General features: G+C 50.8%; 1 protein-coding gene across 1 annotated transcript; it reads left to right on the top strand.

Moving 5' to 3' along the window:
* The first annotated feature begins 482 nt into the window (after positions 1–482).
* Positions 483–15,110, top strand: SPRY4 (sprouty RTK signaling antagonist 4). Its single transcript, XM_058848494.1, has 2 exons — positions 483–632; positions 11,532–15,110. Exon 2 carries the CDS (start codon positions 11,578–11,580, stop codon positions 12,469–12,471), a length of 894 nt encoding a protein of 297 aa, XP_058704477.1. The 5' UTR covers positions 483–632; positions 11,532–11,577; the 3' UTR covers positions 12,472–15,110.
* The last annotated feature ends 2,153 nt before the right edge of the window (positions 15,111–17,263 follow it).

Below are 17,263 nucleotides of genomic sequence, written 5' to 3' on the forward strand. Positions count from 1 at the left end.
CCCATCGTTCCGCTCACGGTCACACACCCCGAAACGGGGGATGGCCAGAACCTGGAGCCGAGCGTGCCCCTGTCCCCCCCGGTTCCCGGCGAGAAGCGCTGTCCCCCGGCTGGGGGCGGCTGGGGATGCCCGGGGGACCCTCCCGAGCGCTCCCCGGGATGGGGCCCGCAGGGCGGGGGGCTCGGCCGTGCCCCCCATCGTTACCTCCAGCCCCGGGCGGGGGGCGCGGTGCATGCGCAGCTGCCGCTGCCCTTCATTCATAAAAAAAAAAAAAAAACGGGGAAAAAAACCCACCCGGGGAGCCGCATCCGCGCTCCCCTCCAGCCCCCATTCATAAAAGGCAGCGGAGCATGCGCGGTGCCGCCGCGGTGCCCACCCATTCATAGAGTCGGGCGGCCGCGCATGCGCACGAGCGGCCGCTGCCCTCCCATTCATAAAATAGCCATTTTCCCAGGCAGGCGGGCGGGCGGGCGCAGCGCCGCTGACAGCGCCGCGCTCGCAGCTCCCTGCCCGCAGCTCCAGCCGCTCCTGCCAGCCTTCTCCCAGCCTTCTCCCAGGTCCGGCCCCCTCCTCCGCCTCGCATTTGGGATTAACTCGCCTATGGAGACATGGTCTTAGCTGAATTATTGAAAGTAAGTACGAGATCCGTGCTTTGCGAGCAATCGTTAAATGTTTTAAGTAGAAAAAGCCAAGCCTGCTCCCCGAGGGAAAATCCTGCGCTCGTTCTAGATGTGTTCGGCGGCTCCTTACAGATCACTGATCATGAGTGTATTTCTGCCTATGACTTTTCTAACAGTGATTAGCTGTAATTATGTACAGTGGAGAGCTGTCTGGTGCTTCCCAGGCGAAAGGAGACTCGGCATTCTGGAGAAATATCCTGTTTCTTGCAGAATTTCCATTTGTGTCCCTGCGTCTCTGATTTCTACCCCTTTTCTGCCTTCTCCCATCAACATCTGCATTTGCTGTACATATATGGCAGGCAGGTTTCAGCACACTTGGGTCGGGTTCGTTTGAAGGCTTTTGCAGCAGAATAAGTGGCTTTTTTCTGCTGATGGGATGTCTTCTCCTTCATCCCTTCTTCCTTCCCCGAAAAGGAGCATAAATGCATGGTCACCTGGGCTGACAAGTCAGAATTGGATCTTTCTTGCTTTGGAATGGATTATCCGCATTTCCTCTCTTTTCCAAAGCCCTGTCTTGTGAGTGTCAAGTAGTTTTTAGCTGTCTCCATAATAGGACACTTCAGAAATCAGCCACTCGTGTGTCAGACCTTTCCTGCATGACCTTTGCTCTTCAGCATTTTATTTCATGCAAGTCTTTTTTTCATTTTTTTGGCCTCAGTGCCTTTTTCCATCACTGTTCTCCCCTGTCTTGCTGTACACTTGTTTTAAATCTGGATGGATGCTGTATTTCAAAAGCTAGACGAGTAATAAAAATGTGTACCTGGAATAACTTCATATAATATATGAAATATTTTCTACATGGAGGAAAAACCTGTGCTGGCTGCTCCTTTCTACCAACTGCGTAGCAAAGATAAGCCAGGATTTTATTTTGTGGTACCAGTCCTGGCGTCACAGGAGAAAGACAAGCCTGGAGACGACATGTTCTGAAAATTCATTATCAGGAGGGGAATGGAAAAAGCAGAAAGGGGCATAGAAAAGGCATAAAGGTCTTAGAGGAAAGCAGGACTGGGAATGCAGACCTTGGAAATGGCAGTGCAAAGGAATATCACAGGGGAAAAGGCTTCCCTCTTTTACCTCCAGTTACCAAGGGTCTGATTTCTTCATTTCAGTCTTTTATGGCCCCAAGTTTTTCATTAAAGGGAGAAGGAGAGAAGGAAAGAGAAAAGGAAAAGCATCCCTGCATTATCCAGAGTGGAAAAAGCACGTTCTAGATTCTTTAAAACTTCTCCAGCTGCTGCCTTTCCTCCATGCCATGCCAAGGGGACAGCATGGCAAGGAATTGCTGTTTAATTAGCTGAAGAGAAACGCAGCTTTCCCAATATTAAAGCTTCCCCTCTCTGCCTTTATTTTGGGTTAAAGAAGAAAGCTCCAATTTGTGCACGGAATCACAATGATCCCGATGCCTGGCTTCCCCCTTGTCCATATAAAAATGAATGATAGCAGGAGGAGGGGTTGTTCTCAGTTATTGGAACCCCACTGGGGATGTCTCGTTGATAAATGTGCCCTTTTCCATGGGCTGCTGTGTTTTCCCTTGCTGGAAGGGACTCTATATTGGGATTATAAAATTAAAAGGACCATTTCTGAATACTGCAGTCCCTTTGAAATTCTCCATGAGCTATGTGCAGGGGAGAAATTACTTGTTCTTCTCCTGAAACAGCAAAACAAAAGCTGTTTTCCTGGAATCATGACTAATTCCTAGATCGTACTGGGAAATGCAAGGTCTCAAAAAGCAATTCCTACCCCCCCAAAAAAATTCTGTTCTGAGACTTCGGTGAAATCAAATTCCCATCCCTTATAACACTACAGCAATAATTAATAACCAGTTCTGACAGTTTTCAAAAAATTAAATGTGAGAGAAAATAATTCATTCATCACAATCCTGTACAACTTCCCAGCTTCAGCCCAGTAGTAAAATCTGTGTTTTTATAGGCAAACAGTTGCACAAGTGTTGTTTTTTTATCCTTTTTCAGTGCAATACAATGTATTTCCACAAGAAAATCTGCAATCCTTCTAATGAGGTTATCATTTAGTGCCATTAGCTTAACAGATCATATCTGAGCTTAGTTTTCTGACCTTAAAATAAATGTTTTTGTCCAGTTAAAGGCTTTGACTGAGAAATTCAAGTCCCCAGAGATCTGAATGCCAGTGGGCCAAAATGTGCTTTATTCACTCGCACCATAGGAACAGACTTTAGCTGGACAGAGACAGCTTCTTGGAAGTCTACAGGTCTCATTTCCCAGCTCCTGAATTTCCATGCTCTGGCAAGAATTTAGTGTCTCATTTTAAAAATGGCAGGTTTCCCTAATAAGCTTTCTAATTTTTTTCCTGCCTTGTTACTTGTAGAGAAGATTCTAGCTGGCCTTAGCTAGATAAGGCTGCTAAGGAGGGGGAATAAAAAGAGTGAATGTCAATATTTTGTTAATATTAATACACACTTTAGGGAAAAAAATCTGATTTTTTTTCCCTTTTTTTGAAGCATTTACAGCTCAACTCAAAATCCAGACAGCCGAACTCAGTCTTAATGAACTCCAGCCTTATGAATTATTCTTAATCCCACATTAAAAACATGTGCTTGCTGCAAGGTCTCCTTTAACTACCTCTGAGTGTAGTCTTCCTCATTAAAAGCTTTAATTGAACCCTTTGGCTTGCACCAGGAGTAGTGTGTCCCTTGTCACTGCTGGCAGGCCTGGACAAGAGGATGTCCTTAACCCCAGACAAAGGCAGGGGCAGAATTTGTTCCCTTGTCTCCAGCTCCTCCTCTGCTGGGCCTTGGGGAGCAAATCCTTTATTGATCACTTGGCTGGGAGTGACCCCTGTTCTGCCCCTCTGTATCCCTGTCCTGTCCCCTCAGCATCCCTGTCCTGTCCCCTCAGCATCCCTGTCCTGTCCCCTCAGCATCCCTGTCCTGTCCCCTCTCCATCCCTGTCCTGTCCCCTCTCCATCCCTGTCCTGTCCCCTCTCCATCCCTGTCCTGTCCCCTCTCCATCCCTGTCCTGTCCCCTCAGCATCCCTGTCCTGTCCTGTCCCCTCAGCATCCCTGCTCTGTCCCCTCAGCATCCCTGCTCTGTCCCCTCAGCATCCCTGTCCTGTCCCCTCTGTATCCCTGTCCTGTCCCCTCTCCATCCCTGCTCTGTCCCCTCAGCATCCCTGTCCTGTCCCCTCTGTATCCCTGTCCTGTCCCCTCTGTATCCCTGTCCTGTCCCCTCTGCATCCCTGTCCTGTCCCCTCTGCATCCCTGTCCTGTCCCCTCTGCATCCCTGTCCTGTCCCCTCTGTATCCCTGTCCTGTCCCCTCAGCATCCCTGTCCTGTCCCCTCTCCATCCCTGTCCTGTCCCCTCTCCATCCCTGTCCTGTCCCCTCTCCATCCCTGCTCTGTCCCCTCTCCATCCCTGCTCTGTCCCCTCTCCATCCCTGCTCTGTCCCCTCTCCATCCCTGCTCTGTCCCCTCTCCATCCCTGCTCTGTCCCCTCTCCATCCCTGCTCTGTCCCCTCTGTATCCCTGTCCTGTCCCCTCTCCATCCCTGTCCTGTCCCCTCTGCATCCCTGTCCTGTCCCCTCTGCATCCCTGTCCTGTCCCCTCTGCATCCCTGTCCTGTCCCCTCTGTGTCCCTGTCCTGTCCCCTCTGTGTCCCTGTCCTGTCCCCTCTGTGTCCCTGTCCTGTCCCCTCTCCATCCCTGTCCTGTCCCCTCTCCATCCCTGTCCTGTCCCCTCAGCATCCCTGTCCTGTCCCCTCTCCATCCCTGTCCTGTCCCCTCTGCATCCCTGCTCTGTCCCCTCTGTATCCCTGTCCTGTCCCCTCAGCATCCCTGTCCTGTCCCCTCAGCATCCCTGTCCTGTCCCCTCTGTATCCCTGTCCTGTCCCTCAGCTCAGCCCAGCAGCTCCAGAGGAGCTGTTTAACCGGAGCACCAGAGGAGCCAGGCTGTTCTGTCAGATCAGATCTGGCCCTGGCTGCCATCGACTCTGAGCTCTGTTGCCTTGCACAGGCCTTGCAGAGCATCTCCTCACCCCTGGCATGAAACTGCTTCCAAGTGTGTTGCTTTCAATTATGATCATTTCCTGTATTAGGACTAAATATTCTGTGTTTTTCTTGTTTTCTTCCTCTTGCACTCTATTTTCAGAAATCTGTCCCATACAGCAAAGCAAATAAACCAGATTTCTGCAGTGCATTCACTGCACCTATTGCTGCCTCTGTGTCAGTGTTAATGAGTGACTGTCACAGCTCTTCCAGAGACTAATTCAGCTTTTGCTTTGATAATGGAGTCACAGCATGGATTGGGTTGGAAAGGACCTTAAAGCCCATCTCATTCCACCCCAGCCATGGCAGGGACCCCTCCCACTGTCCCAGGCTGCTCCAGCCCTGTCCAGCCTGGCCTTGGGCATTTCCAGGGATCCAGGGACAGCCACAGCTGCTCTGGGCACCCTGGAGGCCTCCCCACCTTCCCAGGGAACGATTCCTTCCTAAAATTGAACCTAATCCAGGTCTAGTGTCAGTAACCAAGAGAAGGTGAGATCCCTGTGCAGGTTCAGGTTCAGAGCTGTCTGGTGTGACCCAAATGAGCAGCTCAGCTCTCACCCAGTCCCAGTGCAGGGCTCAACCTTTCATCAATCCACGGCAATTTCTCCATCCCTTCTTCACAAAAGCTTGTGATGCTTCAATAGTTGGAAAATTCTTGGAAACCAGTGGTTGAAAATTCATGTTGAAGTATCAAATTTGCTTTATTCTATTTACAGCTGGACTTGACAATCCTAAAGGTCTTTTCCAACCTCATAAACTCTATTACAGGAGGGTGGCTTTTCGTGCACCAGTGCTCTCCATGCTCCCAGCACCATTACAATTTGGATTTAGAAGATTTATAATAAATTTAATGGTCCTAGAGGTGGCCAGCAGCCCCTGGCAAAGGTTCAGCAGCTCCCTGATGTCCCAGGGCACAGCCCAGGCTCCAGGAAGGAGCCACCAGCGGTGTCACAGGACCTGGGGAGGACAATCCAGTGCCAGCAGAAATCTCAGTTTGCTGAGGCTGGCAGACACAACAGAAGGGCCAGGCTGCTCGTGAGGTGCAATTAAGGTGTCGTTAATTAGGGAGAGATAAGTGGCCCCTGATCTGGTGCACGCAGCTGACAAAGGACAGAAGGGTTTGGGGGCTCTCTCAGCAAACACAGCCCCAGCTGCACCTTTGGGCCTTTTTGGTTTTCTGTGACATTTGAGATTCCCTTTAGACATTTCCATGGCAGCAGCTCGTGTCCAAAAAGGCTTGGGCAAAACTGTGGGACCTTGTACCTGATGCTGGCAGCAGAGGAGGAGCTCCTGGCAGCTTTTCCCATTTTCCTGCTGACTGCAGTGGGGATGTGGCAGTCCCAGGTTGTCCAGGATTGCTTCCACATGGGACCCTCCTCTAGACTTAATTATTCTTGTTATTCTTTTATTACCACAAACATCTAGAATTAATGTTAAACATGTGAGAAAGAACTTATTAAAATTATTAACCAGTGGGTGACTCAGTTATGAGCATTACACATTTCTGTGCTCACTGGATGTTTAAGTCAAGATCCATTTTGTTTTTCAGTATCTGGAAGATTTGCTGCCCAACTCCACTCTGAAAATAAAGATATTAGAACCTTATTATTTCAAAACTTGTTCTGAAGACTAATGTTCTGAAGATTAATGAGAATGAGTTTTCCTGAGGGTTTACATGACTTTCTCATGGAACTGCCTACAAGGACGTAGCTTTCTCTAAAGTGATGTAGGCAAATCCACAATCCTATTAAACACAAAATGCCTTTTGTTTTAATTTCATCTGATTTCAAAATCCTACAAAACTTCTGAATCTGAAATAATGCCAAAACACTTTACAATAACAGCTGGTTTCCTACAACTTTAGGACTTGGAATTACCCAGTACAACAGTAATTTTAAATTGGCCATATCTTGATGAAGAGATGGAACAAACACTGCAACACGTGTATGAACTTGACTTTTGAGTCCAATTTTACTCCCTTGGAAGGAAGTATATTTTGACTTGAAAATTGTATGTGGTGAGTGACTCCACAGTCATGGGGGAAGAGAGATTTTTCTCTACATGGGAGTTTGCTGCCTTGAAAAGAACTTCATTGTTTGCCTGCAAAGAATGAAAAATGCCCTATGTAAGAACAAAGTCATGAATTTTTCTTCCTGTTGTCTACTTTAAGAAAATTATCTGTACAGTTGCAACCAGTGAATTTGTGCCTGTGTTAATGCTGTAATACATCTGTGATTACCTATGAACAAAAATTGATTAATTTTGTGTGCTGTATGGCTTTCTTTCCTCTATTGAAATGCAATTTGCAGTCAGGATTAGTGCAGTGGACAACAAAGAGCCCCAAGGTTACCCCCCTCAGCTCTTGTCCTCTTTGAAGGTCTAAAGTTCTGCCAGGTTACCCCAAACATTAATTTTGATGTGGGATCTGGCTGGGATAAGCTTTATAAATTCAGTTTATAAGACGCCAGTGTTGCTGCTGAAGGCACTGCTGTCCTTGTGAGCAAACACCCCTGGTGTGGGGCGGGTTTTGTGGGGAGGTGAAGGAAATGCTGCCCTGCCTCTGGGCACACATCAACCAGAACAGGTCAGGTTGTGATGTCTTGGAGGATCCCCCAGGGAAGTCCCAAGGTCCCATCAGACATCCAGGCAGGCACAGGAGCAGTGTGGCTCACGATTTCCCCCAGCACAAATCCTCAGCCCCAGTGCTGGGCTGGGCTCCTCTTTGTGTGCCCACCCAGAAACCTCCCCTGCCCTGGGAGCAGCAGCAGCAGCCCAGGGATGGGTGCTCAGAGCACACAGACAAACCCTGGAGCTGTGAGACATTGCCAAGGCTGTCACCCAGGGCAGAGGAGCCTCCTGGCAGCACCCAGCTCCCTCCCAGCTCAGCACTGGAGGTGTTTGACCTGGATCTGTCACCAGCGATCCCACTGCACTGCTGGAACCTCTGGTGACAAGGCCAGCAGCAGCAATGCACTCATGGTCCTTGGAAAATTCCAGAAATATCAGAAACATTGTTAAGAGTGGCATGAAAGGGGAGAGCAGCTGAGTGTGGGACCCCTCTGCCCAGGAGAGAGAGGGCAGGGCAGGGGATGAAGGACCAAAACCTGCCAGGATGCACATCTGTGGTGGTTTAAAGGTGGTCTCCAGAGCAGGGCTCTGGGAATTGGGAGAGATGGGTCTCATTTGGTTGTTTTCCCTTCACAGGTTTTATCCACATAGATGCTGATCTCTGCAGGGTCTTTGAGATCACCATGTCAGGCTTCCCTTCCCCTTGTCCTGCAGAAATAGTTTGTCTATTTATTAAAAAGGCAATTTGAAAAGGAGAGGATGGAAAACTTCTACCATTACCTCTCCTGCCGTGTGGTGTTTAGTCCAGGGTCCCCCTCCTTTCTGTGGTAATTAACTGAAATCTTGATTGGCATTATCTCAGATAAGCCATCTTTAGCATCTGCCTGCATGAGGCCCTGTCTGTGCACGGGGGTGTTTTAGGAGCGGCCTGGCTCTAATCCTTCCCCAAATTAATGTGGTGACACCGTTTCTGTGTGGTGGCATCACCGGCCCTGGGGCACTGCAGGGTCCATCTAAAGCCCGAGTGCCACCTCCAGGGGCTCCCAGCCGGTGCCACCAGTGCTGCAGAGCACCCTGGATGTGCCACCCTGGTGCTGGGGACAGGCAGCACCAGCTCCGCTCCTCACACGTGCTGGCACGCTGGGTCAATAATTAAAATCAATTAAATAATTAAAATAAACGGTTCTCCACGGCTGCAGTGGGAATGTGGTGAATGCAGCAGATTCCTGAGAGCTGGTAAGGAGTGGGAGAGAGCAGAGAGCCCTGGAGAGGCCAGCAAGGCAGGGCTGAGGAGGAGCAGACACCCTGCAGCCCTGCCACCATTTCCTCCAGCTACCTTCCATCTAAGATCAGCTCTGCTGCACTTACTCTTGGCAGCCAAAACAGCTGCATCTCTCTCCTTAAAAAAAACAAAAACAAAACAAAAAAAAACCCAGCGGAATCTAAGTCTCCCTGCAAATGTGACACGCAGCCGATACGGAACTGATGATTTTGCTAAACTCTGACTTGCAGCAAGTACTTTTTATATCATGACACTGGATTCTGATGCACAAAAGAAAATCAAGTTCTTTTCCCTCTGCACGCCCCACAGTTGTCAGAATCATTGCTTCTCTTTGTTTTTTGCGTACAGTAACTAGGAAGAGATGCTTTATAAACTCTCTTGTTCCTCCAGTCAGGATGTCAATGAACTATGAATAATGAAATAAAATAAAAAAAAAAAAAATCCAAGTGAATGGCTAAGATCCAGCAGAGAATTTTAACTGGGGAAGAGAAGCAGCATAAGGGCTGCATGACAATAATCATCATTACTGCTAATAAAGCATTTCTTCCTGCTGGTGTGGTGCAGGGGACAAAGGGGGCCCGGATGCGGTGCCGGACCCGGCATGTGCCGATCTGCCCGCGCTCCCTCCTGCTGATCCCGGGAGAACTGGAACTCTTCCAACCCCAAAAGCCAAGTGATCCATCAAAGCAACGATTTACAAATGCAAGAGTGGGCTCTGGTGGCATTTCTCAGGGGGTAAAGATGGACTTCCCTTTCTTCTTCCAAGAACGCAGAATCAGTTCTCGCTCCCTTTTCTGAGGTGTCGCGTTCATTTTAGGGGAGATGGGCTCTTGCAGAGGTGCCCACACGTTTACACAAACACTTCTCACGCTTTATTTGGTTGAAGTTGGATGCAGTTTTTTCCTTTTTCCCACTGCTGTGATATTAAAGTCATAGAATCACAGAAGCATTTAGGTTGGAAAAGGCCTTTAGGATCATCGAGCCCAGCTGTTAAACCAGCGCTGCCAAGTCCAAACCTTTCACGCTGTTGGAGAAGGTTAATTTGTTTGTTGAACACAAACAACTGGCAATGCCTTAGGCTGTTCACTACTTCCTTTTTCTTGATACCAGCAGCTTTTCCCCTCCTGCGACCGAAGCTTTACTCACGCCTTCTTTCAACCGATCTCCAGCATTATTTTATTTATGAATAAAGGTCACCCCGTGAGGAAATGGCACATCTACTAGAAAACAATGTGCACTTTCTAAATTTGAACCGAGTCGTTTCCGTTCTTTGATTTAAGTTTAGTTACTTCCTGTGGTTTCTTGTCCTACGCCACTGCTGAATCTTTGGATTGACTCCAGGATAAATTGCACTCTTTCAATGAAATTAGAAACTGCGGCAGTGACGGCTCAGCCAGAGCGGCTGGAAAACAGCGAATCAGCGGGAAATGAGTGCCCTCGGTGGGCTGCAGCGGTGTGTGTGTCACACAGGTGACACGGTGTCATGTGTGTGTGTGTCACACAGGTGACACAGTGTCATGTGTGTGTGTGTCACACAGTTAACACAGTGTCATGTGTGTGTGTGTGTCACACAGGTGACAAAGTGTCATGTGTGTGTCACACAGGTGACAAAGTGTCATGTGTGTGTCACACAGGTAACACAGTGTCGTGTGTGTCACACAGGTAACACAGTGTCATGTGTGTGTCACACAGGTAACACAGTGTCACATGTGTGTGTCACACAGGTAACACAGTGTCACATGTGTGTGTGTCACACAGGTAACACAGTGTCACATGTGTGTGTGTCACACAGGTAACACAGTGTCACATGTGTGTGTGTCACACAGGTAACACAGTGTCACATGTGTGTGTGTGTCACACAGGTAACACAGTGTCATGTGTGTGTCACACAGGTAACACAGTGTCATGTGTGTGTGTCACACAGGTAACACAGTGTCACGTGTGTGTGTCACACAGGTAACACAGTGTCATGTGTGTGTCACACAGGTAACACAGTGTCATGTGTGTGTGTGTCACACAGGTAACACAGTGTCATGTGTGTGTGTGTCACACAGGTAACACAGTGTCATGTGTGTGTGTGTCACACAGGTAACACAGTGTCACATGTGTGTGTGTGTCACACAGGTAACACAGTGTCACGTGTGTGTGTCACACAGGTAACACAGTGTCACATGTGTGTGTGTGACACAGGTAACACAGTGTCACGTGTGTGTCACACGGGTAACACAGTGTCATGTGTGTGTCACACAGGTAACACAGTGTCACGTGTGTGTCACACAGGTAACACAGTGTCACCTGTGTGAGGGGATGGAGCCAGCCTGAGCCCTGTGGGTGCTCTCCTGGGATCTGCACCCTGGGCTCCCACCCTGCTCTGGCACCAGACAAGGTGCTGAGCGAGCGCTTCCCCTCCCCTGGGAGGGATAAAGGAGCCTTTGGAACCAGCGGCTCCTGATGGAGAGGGGACACCTCCTCCCCAAAATCCGGCTGTCCTGCCAGAGGCAGGTCCTTGGTTAACCAGGACAGGTGCTCAGCTCCACGCTCTGAAGCACCTTTGTAGCAGACCACAGTCCTGAGTCAGGCTTTTTAGGGATCTGAGTCAATTGGGGGAAACCTCCAAAGTTTAGAGAAGTCATTTCAGGAAGTTTGCTGACAAAACCACATGCGAATATACACCAGTAGCCCCAGGATGTGCTTTCCCTCCGTGAAACCATGAGTGGGCTCTTCAGGAGCCTGCAGTGACCACAGCCCTCCCGGGGCTGGAGGGGCTATAGCTGGCCAAGGTCAGGGAAGGGGACAGCAAAGGAGGAGTGAGGCACTTTGTACCTGAGTGTTCTGCCTCCCTCAGACACAAATTTACCTTACAGGACCTTCAGCATAACACCCAGCCCCAGTAAGGAGCCCTTCTGGCCTGCAGGATACTGCAATAATGACACACTCTCTCTCTTTCCTCCCCATCCCTTTTCTTTCCCCTTCCCTTCCCCCAGGACACTTGAGCACAGATTTTCCCCCGCTAGTCAGACTGATTTCTCCATGGAGCCCCGGATTCCTCACAACATCACCGTGGTCCCCAACTCTGTGATGGTGCAGCCCTTGCTGGACAGTCGGATCCCGTACGGGCGGCTGCAGCACCCGCTGACCATCCTGCCCATCGACCAGATGAAGACCACCCACATCGAGAACGACTACACCGACAACCCCAGCGCCTCCCAGCCGCCAGCCCAGAAGCGTCCCCGCGCCCCCCAGGAGCCGGGCTCGGGCAGCCAGCACCCGCAGCGCTGCGAGCAGGATGTCACCCACCCCTGGATCTCCTTCAGCGGGCGCCCCAGCTCCATCAGCAGCAGCAGCAGCACATCCTCAGACCAAAGGCTGCTGGACCACATGGCCCCGGTGCCCGTGGCAGAGCAATCGTCCCCCCGCGCCGTTCGCATCCAGCCCAAGGCCATCAACTGCAAACCCCTGGAGCTGAAGGGCCCCGCGCCCCAGGAGCTGGACAAGCACTTCCTGCTGTGCGAGGCCTGTGGGAAATGCAAGTGCAAGGAGTGCGCCCTGCCCCGGACTCTGCCGTCCTGCTGGGTGTGCAACCAGGAGTGTCTGTGCTCGGCGCAGAACCTGGTCAACTACTCCACCTGCATGTGCCTGGTCAAGGGCGTCTTCTACCACTGCACCAACGAGGATGACGAGGGCACCTGTGCTGACCACCCCTGCTCCTGCTCCCACTCCAACTGCTGCGCCCGCTGGTCCTTCATGAGCGCCCTGTCCCTGGTGCTGCCCTGCCTGCTCTGCTACCTGCCCGCCACCGGCTGCGTCAAGCTGTCCCAGAGATGCTACGACCAAGTCAGCCGGCCTGGATGCAGATGCAAAAACACAAACAGTGTCATTTGCAAGGCATTGCCTGAGAGCAAAGGGGCAGAAAAGCCCTTTTAATGGTCTGGGAGGACGGAGTTGGGAGGATGCTCCACGGAGCAGGGTGGTGGTGGCTCTTTCTAATAACCTGTGTTCTGAGGAGAGCGTTAGCCTCTTGCCTTCGGAGAAAGCGGAAGCAACTATTTCCACAAACTGAAGCACTTTGGTTATTCAGGGTTTTTGGAACTGGTCGCAGTTTGAGTAGATGGGGCCAAAGGAGGAATGTTAATAATGCAGAGTGAAGGCTGCAAAGCCGTGTACATCATGAAGTACAGCTGCTGGAAATCTCCCGGCTTGGACGGACGGCTGCTCACCAGGCCTGCACACCACAGGAACCATTAACTGCTCGCTTGGCAGGCACCGCCTCACAACCAATCCCCATCCCCAGCTGCAAAAAGCTGCTTTGAATTCGGATTCAGGGCGGGCTACTTGTTTCCTGTCTCCTTCCAAACCCCAGCTCGCTCCCCGCAGCCTGTTGAAGGTGATGGGGGAACTCTCTCCACCCTCCTTCCCTCCTAGACACCACTCCAAGGGCTGGTTGCACACAAAGTACGTGTTTCCCAAAAGCTTTCTGCATCCCTCAAAGATTTTTGGAGCAGAAGTGAAGCTACATTTCATTTGCTGAAGGCTCTTTTGCCCTTTGGGCGTTTCCCACCCGGCCCCACTGGCTTGGAACCCCTTTCTAAAGCAAGATGGTAGCAGGGCTGCTCCTCCCAGGTGGAATTGCAGCAGGATGTGTTCGGGCAGTTGTGTCAACAGCGGGTTCTCCTGCCTGTAAGCTGATCCGTGGCATCAGGTTTCACTCCATGGAATATGAATTTTCCATCAGCAGGACAGCCCAGCTCCGGAGGATGGAGGCCGATCCCGTTTCCCCCAGGCCCTCGCTCGCTCCCCGAGCAGAGGGGATGCAACTCAAGGGCGGGGTTTGTTTCTCTAAAGCTCTGGTAAGAAGTCACACAGACCCAAGTGTACGATGCACATAGATGTATTTTTCTAGGGATCTCAATCCAGTACCTCCTCCCCTCCTGGAACAAGCTCCTCTTTGCTCATTAAATATTACGATTTGTTTTTGTCTTGAGGGTGAATGGCATTTGCTTGAAGTACAGCACATTCCCCCACCCCTATTGCTGCTGTTTGACTTTTGCCTCTTCTGTACAAAAGTGTCTTTTTAAGTGTAAAGAATGCTTTTAGTGTTTATTTTAGTGTTAACACACGCTAGGGAAAGCCAGGGGAAGGAGGAGAGCGTAGTTGACGAGTGGGCCCGTGGTTCTCAGCACGCAAATATTGGCTCTGTCCTTGCACTCATCCTGGGGCTGGTTCTGCTTTCCCCAGGATGTTGTAACCCCTCTCTCTTGACAACTACAAGGTGCTAAACGAGAACCTTGGTCCAAACATGCAACACTCTAATGAGTAGGTAGGTACTTGTTGCATGCAGAAAACTGACCTAGTGTCTCTTGGTGTTTTTAATGAGAGGAGATTTCCTCAGTAAATGCACAGCAGTGACAGTGAAATGTCATCTCTAATTAGATAAGCAATAGGCAGAGCTCATGTAGCATTTCCAGGAATCCCGTTGGCCTGGCTGTGACACGGCCGCGGGTCGGGGCTGGCAGGAACGTCCTGATGGGACTCTGGTGTCTTTGAGTTTCAGAACTCAGCTCAGCTGGATGACTTGGGGTTTAGCTCCGTTGAATTGTAGATATTTATTGAATGGGGGAGTTAAAAAAAAAACCAACAAACTTTTCTATTTATAACATTTGCTAGCATGTACATGCTGAATCATGGAAAAAAGGATGTACTGTCTGCTACCAGATACCAGCTCCTCCAGGGTAGCCTCGTGTGTGGGCACCAGGAAGCAGGTGGGGATCCAGAGCTGTATTTATTATCCTGCACAAATCTGAGGGGAAAAGATAAAAGGAAAACCGACCCCAAACTAGCAGAACTGTTGGTTGAATGTATAAGATGTATTTAATAAGAGAAATCATTTTCCTAAGATACAGGCAAGCTAGAAAAGGCAGCAGGAGAGGATTTCCTTGCTGCCCTCCTCTGTTGGGAGCACACATGTCCAAATGGCCTCCACCCACGGCTGCTTTGCCTTTTTGACGCTCTGTCCCTGGCGAATCTGTGCTGAAAACCCTCAGTGGCAGAGCCCGTGGCTCAGTGCCTGGTCCCCGTGAGCAAAGGCACCGCTGGAATGGTGGTCCCTGTGCCAACCTACACTCATGTACCCACTCCCAGCAATCCCAGCCGGCTTTCCTCTCATTGTACATAGCTGTAAACTATTTCTCTGTTGGTTTGTTTCAGTACCTAAGCCCTGTAAGGCGATGATGCCGTGCTGGAGCCTGTCGGGCGTTGTGGATGTGTTAGAGCAGTGGTCAGTGTAGCAGTGACCCTCCCTGCTCCTCGGCTCCCGGCACTCTGCTCCGGCAGAGCCCTGGCAGGAGCTGGGGAAGGGCCAGGGCTCTGCCAGAGGGAGCAGCTCCATCGATAACGTCGGTGTTCCCGCTTTTCCCCATCCCAACTATTCCATCCCACATTCCCTTTGAAGGTACTTGGGGCTCCTGCCGGCCCAGAGCTGCACCACGGGCACGGTGTCCTGTCACTGAGTGACCGTGTCATTGTGTGACCCTGTCACCATGTGACCCTGTCACCACCCTGTGACCCTGTCACCACCCTGTGACCCTGTCACCCTGTGACCCTGTCACCACCCTGTGACCCTGTCATTGTGTGACCTTGTCATTGTGTGACCCTGTCATTGTGTGACTCTGTCACTGTGTGACCCTGTCACTGTGACCCTGTCACTGAGTGACCCTGTCACCCTGTGACCCTGTCATTGTGTGACCCTGTCATTGTGTGACCCTGTCACCCTGTGACCCTGTCACCACCCTGTGACCCTGTCATTGTGTGACCTTGTCATTGTGTGACTCTGTCACTGTGTGACCCCGTCATTGTGACCCTGTCACTGTGGCCCTGTCACTGTGTGACCCTGTCATTGTGACCCTGTCACTGTGTGACCCTGTCACTATGACCCTGTCACCGTGTGACCCTGTCACTATGACCCTGTCACTGTGACCCTGTCACTGTGACCCTGTCACTGTGACCCTGTCACCGTGACCCTGTCACTGTGACCCTGTCACCACTGTGTGACCCTGTCACTGTGTGACCCTGTCACTGTGTGACCCTGTCACTGTGATCCTGTCACTGTGACCCTGTCACCGTGACCCTGTCACTGTGACCCTGTCACCACTGTGTGACCCTGTCACTGTGACCCTGTCACCGTGATCCTGTCACTATGACCCTGTCACCGTGTCCCAGCCCCTCACAGGTCACAGCCCCTGCTAACGAAGGGACAGTGGCACACGAGCACAACCTCTGTGATGGCCATGGGGGCAGGAGGGCAGGGCAGCTGGCCCTGGGACAGGTGCCATGCTCTGCAGGAGGAGGATGGCAGGGCTCTGCTAATTGCTGCAGCTCTGCTAATTGCTGCAGCCCTGCTAATTGCTGCAGCCCTGCTAATTGCTGCAGCCCTGCTAATTGCTGCAGCTCTGCTAATTGCTGCAGCAGGTTCATGCCAGGGTTTGCCCCTGCCCTCACACCATGGCCCAGCCAGCAGGAAGGGGGGAGCTGAGGGTGCTGGCAGTGCCACACCGCATTCCCAGCGGGAGCAGAGCGGCCCCAAGAGACAAAGACACCGTCACCACTGCCCCATGCCCGTGCCCAGCCAGTGCCAGGAGCAGGTCCCACATTTGGTGCTCCCTGGACACCGGTTTTGCCACCCTGATGAGCCCTCACCCTTCCCAGCACTGGGTATTCCCTTCCCCTCCCACGCTCAGAAACCCTGAGAAATATTTCCCCCACCTCCTCTTACCCTGCCCTCACATGTACACCCTGAAAAGTTACCACAGAAGGTTTTTCTTTGTATAGAATATTTATTTTGAAGCTCTATTTTAATAGTATTTATTTTAGAAAGTCTACTATTGTAAGAGTTCTTCTGTTTGTGAAGAAAAACAAGTACTGATGAATGTACTGATCTAGAAATTATATATATATATAAATATATATTGTTAAATATATAAATGGCTGTTGTGGTTCTTTAAAAAAAAAAAATCCCAAGAATGTTTATAGCAATTATTCTAAAAATGCAAGCAGAGAGTAGCCCAGAATTGTTTATTTCATGCTCTCCAGCCCTGCCCAGGAACTCAGGGTGATGCTGGGCTTGCTCTGCCCATCAGGGGCTCATCAATTCATTATCCCTCAAATCCCTGCAGTGGGAAGAGGCCTCAGTGAGGAGTGTCCTGCTCTGTGAACAGGAGCAATCCTCTCCTTCCCTGCACCTCTAAATCCTGGAAGCCAGGCTGCTCCTCACATCCCTCCCAGCGGCGAGGGCACCGGCACTGAGGAGAGCCAAGAGCAGCCCCACCATGGAGGGGCTGTGCCAGCCCCATCCCTCAGAGCCTCCCTCAGCATTTCAGAGCCTCTCCCAGAATTTCAGAGCCTCTCTCAGCATTTCAGAGCCTCCCTCAGCATTTCAGAGCCTCCCTCAGCATTTCAGAGCCTCCCTCAGCATTTCAGAGCCTCCCTCAGCATTTCAGAGCCTCCCTCAGCATTTCAGAGCCTCCTTCAGCATTTCAGAGCCTCCCTCAGCATTTCAGAGCCTCCCTCAGCATTTCAGAGCCTCCCTCAGCATTTCAGAGCCTCTCCCAGCATTTCAGAGCCTCCCTCAGCATTTCAGAGCTTCCCTCAGCATTTCAGAGCCTCTTCCAGCATTTCAGAGCCTCCCTCAGCATTTCAGAGCCTCTCCCAGCATTTCAGAGCC

This window comes from Poecile atricapillus, chromosome 13, assembly GCF_030490865.1.
Source record: "Poecile atricapillus isolate bPoeAtr1 chromosome 13, bPoeAtr1.hap1, whole genome shotgun sequence".
Classification (NCBI taxonomy): Eukaryota; Metazoa; Chordata; class Aves; order Passeriformes; family Paridae; genus Poecile; species Poecile atricapillus.

Bases quoted from the DNA above. Each gene is read 5' to 3' on its own strand.
- SPRY4 (XM_058848494.1), top strand. From the start codon at position 11,578: ATGGAGCCCCGGATTCCTCACAACATCACCGTGGTCCCCAACTCTGTG.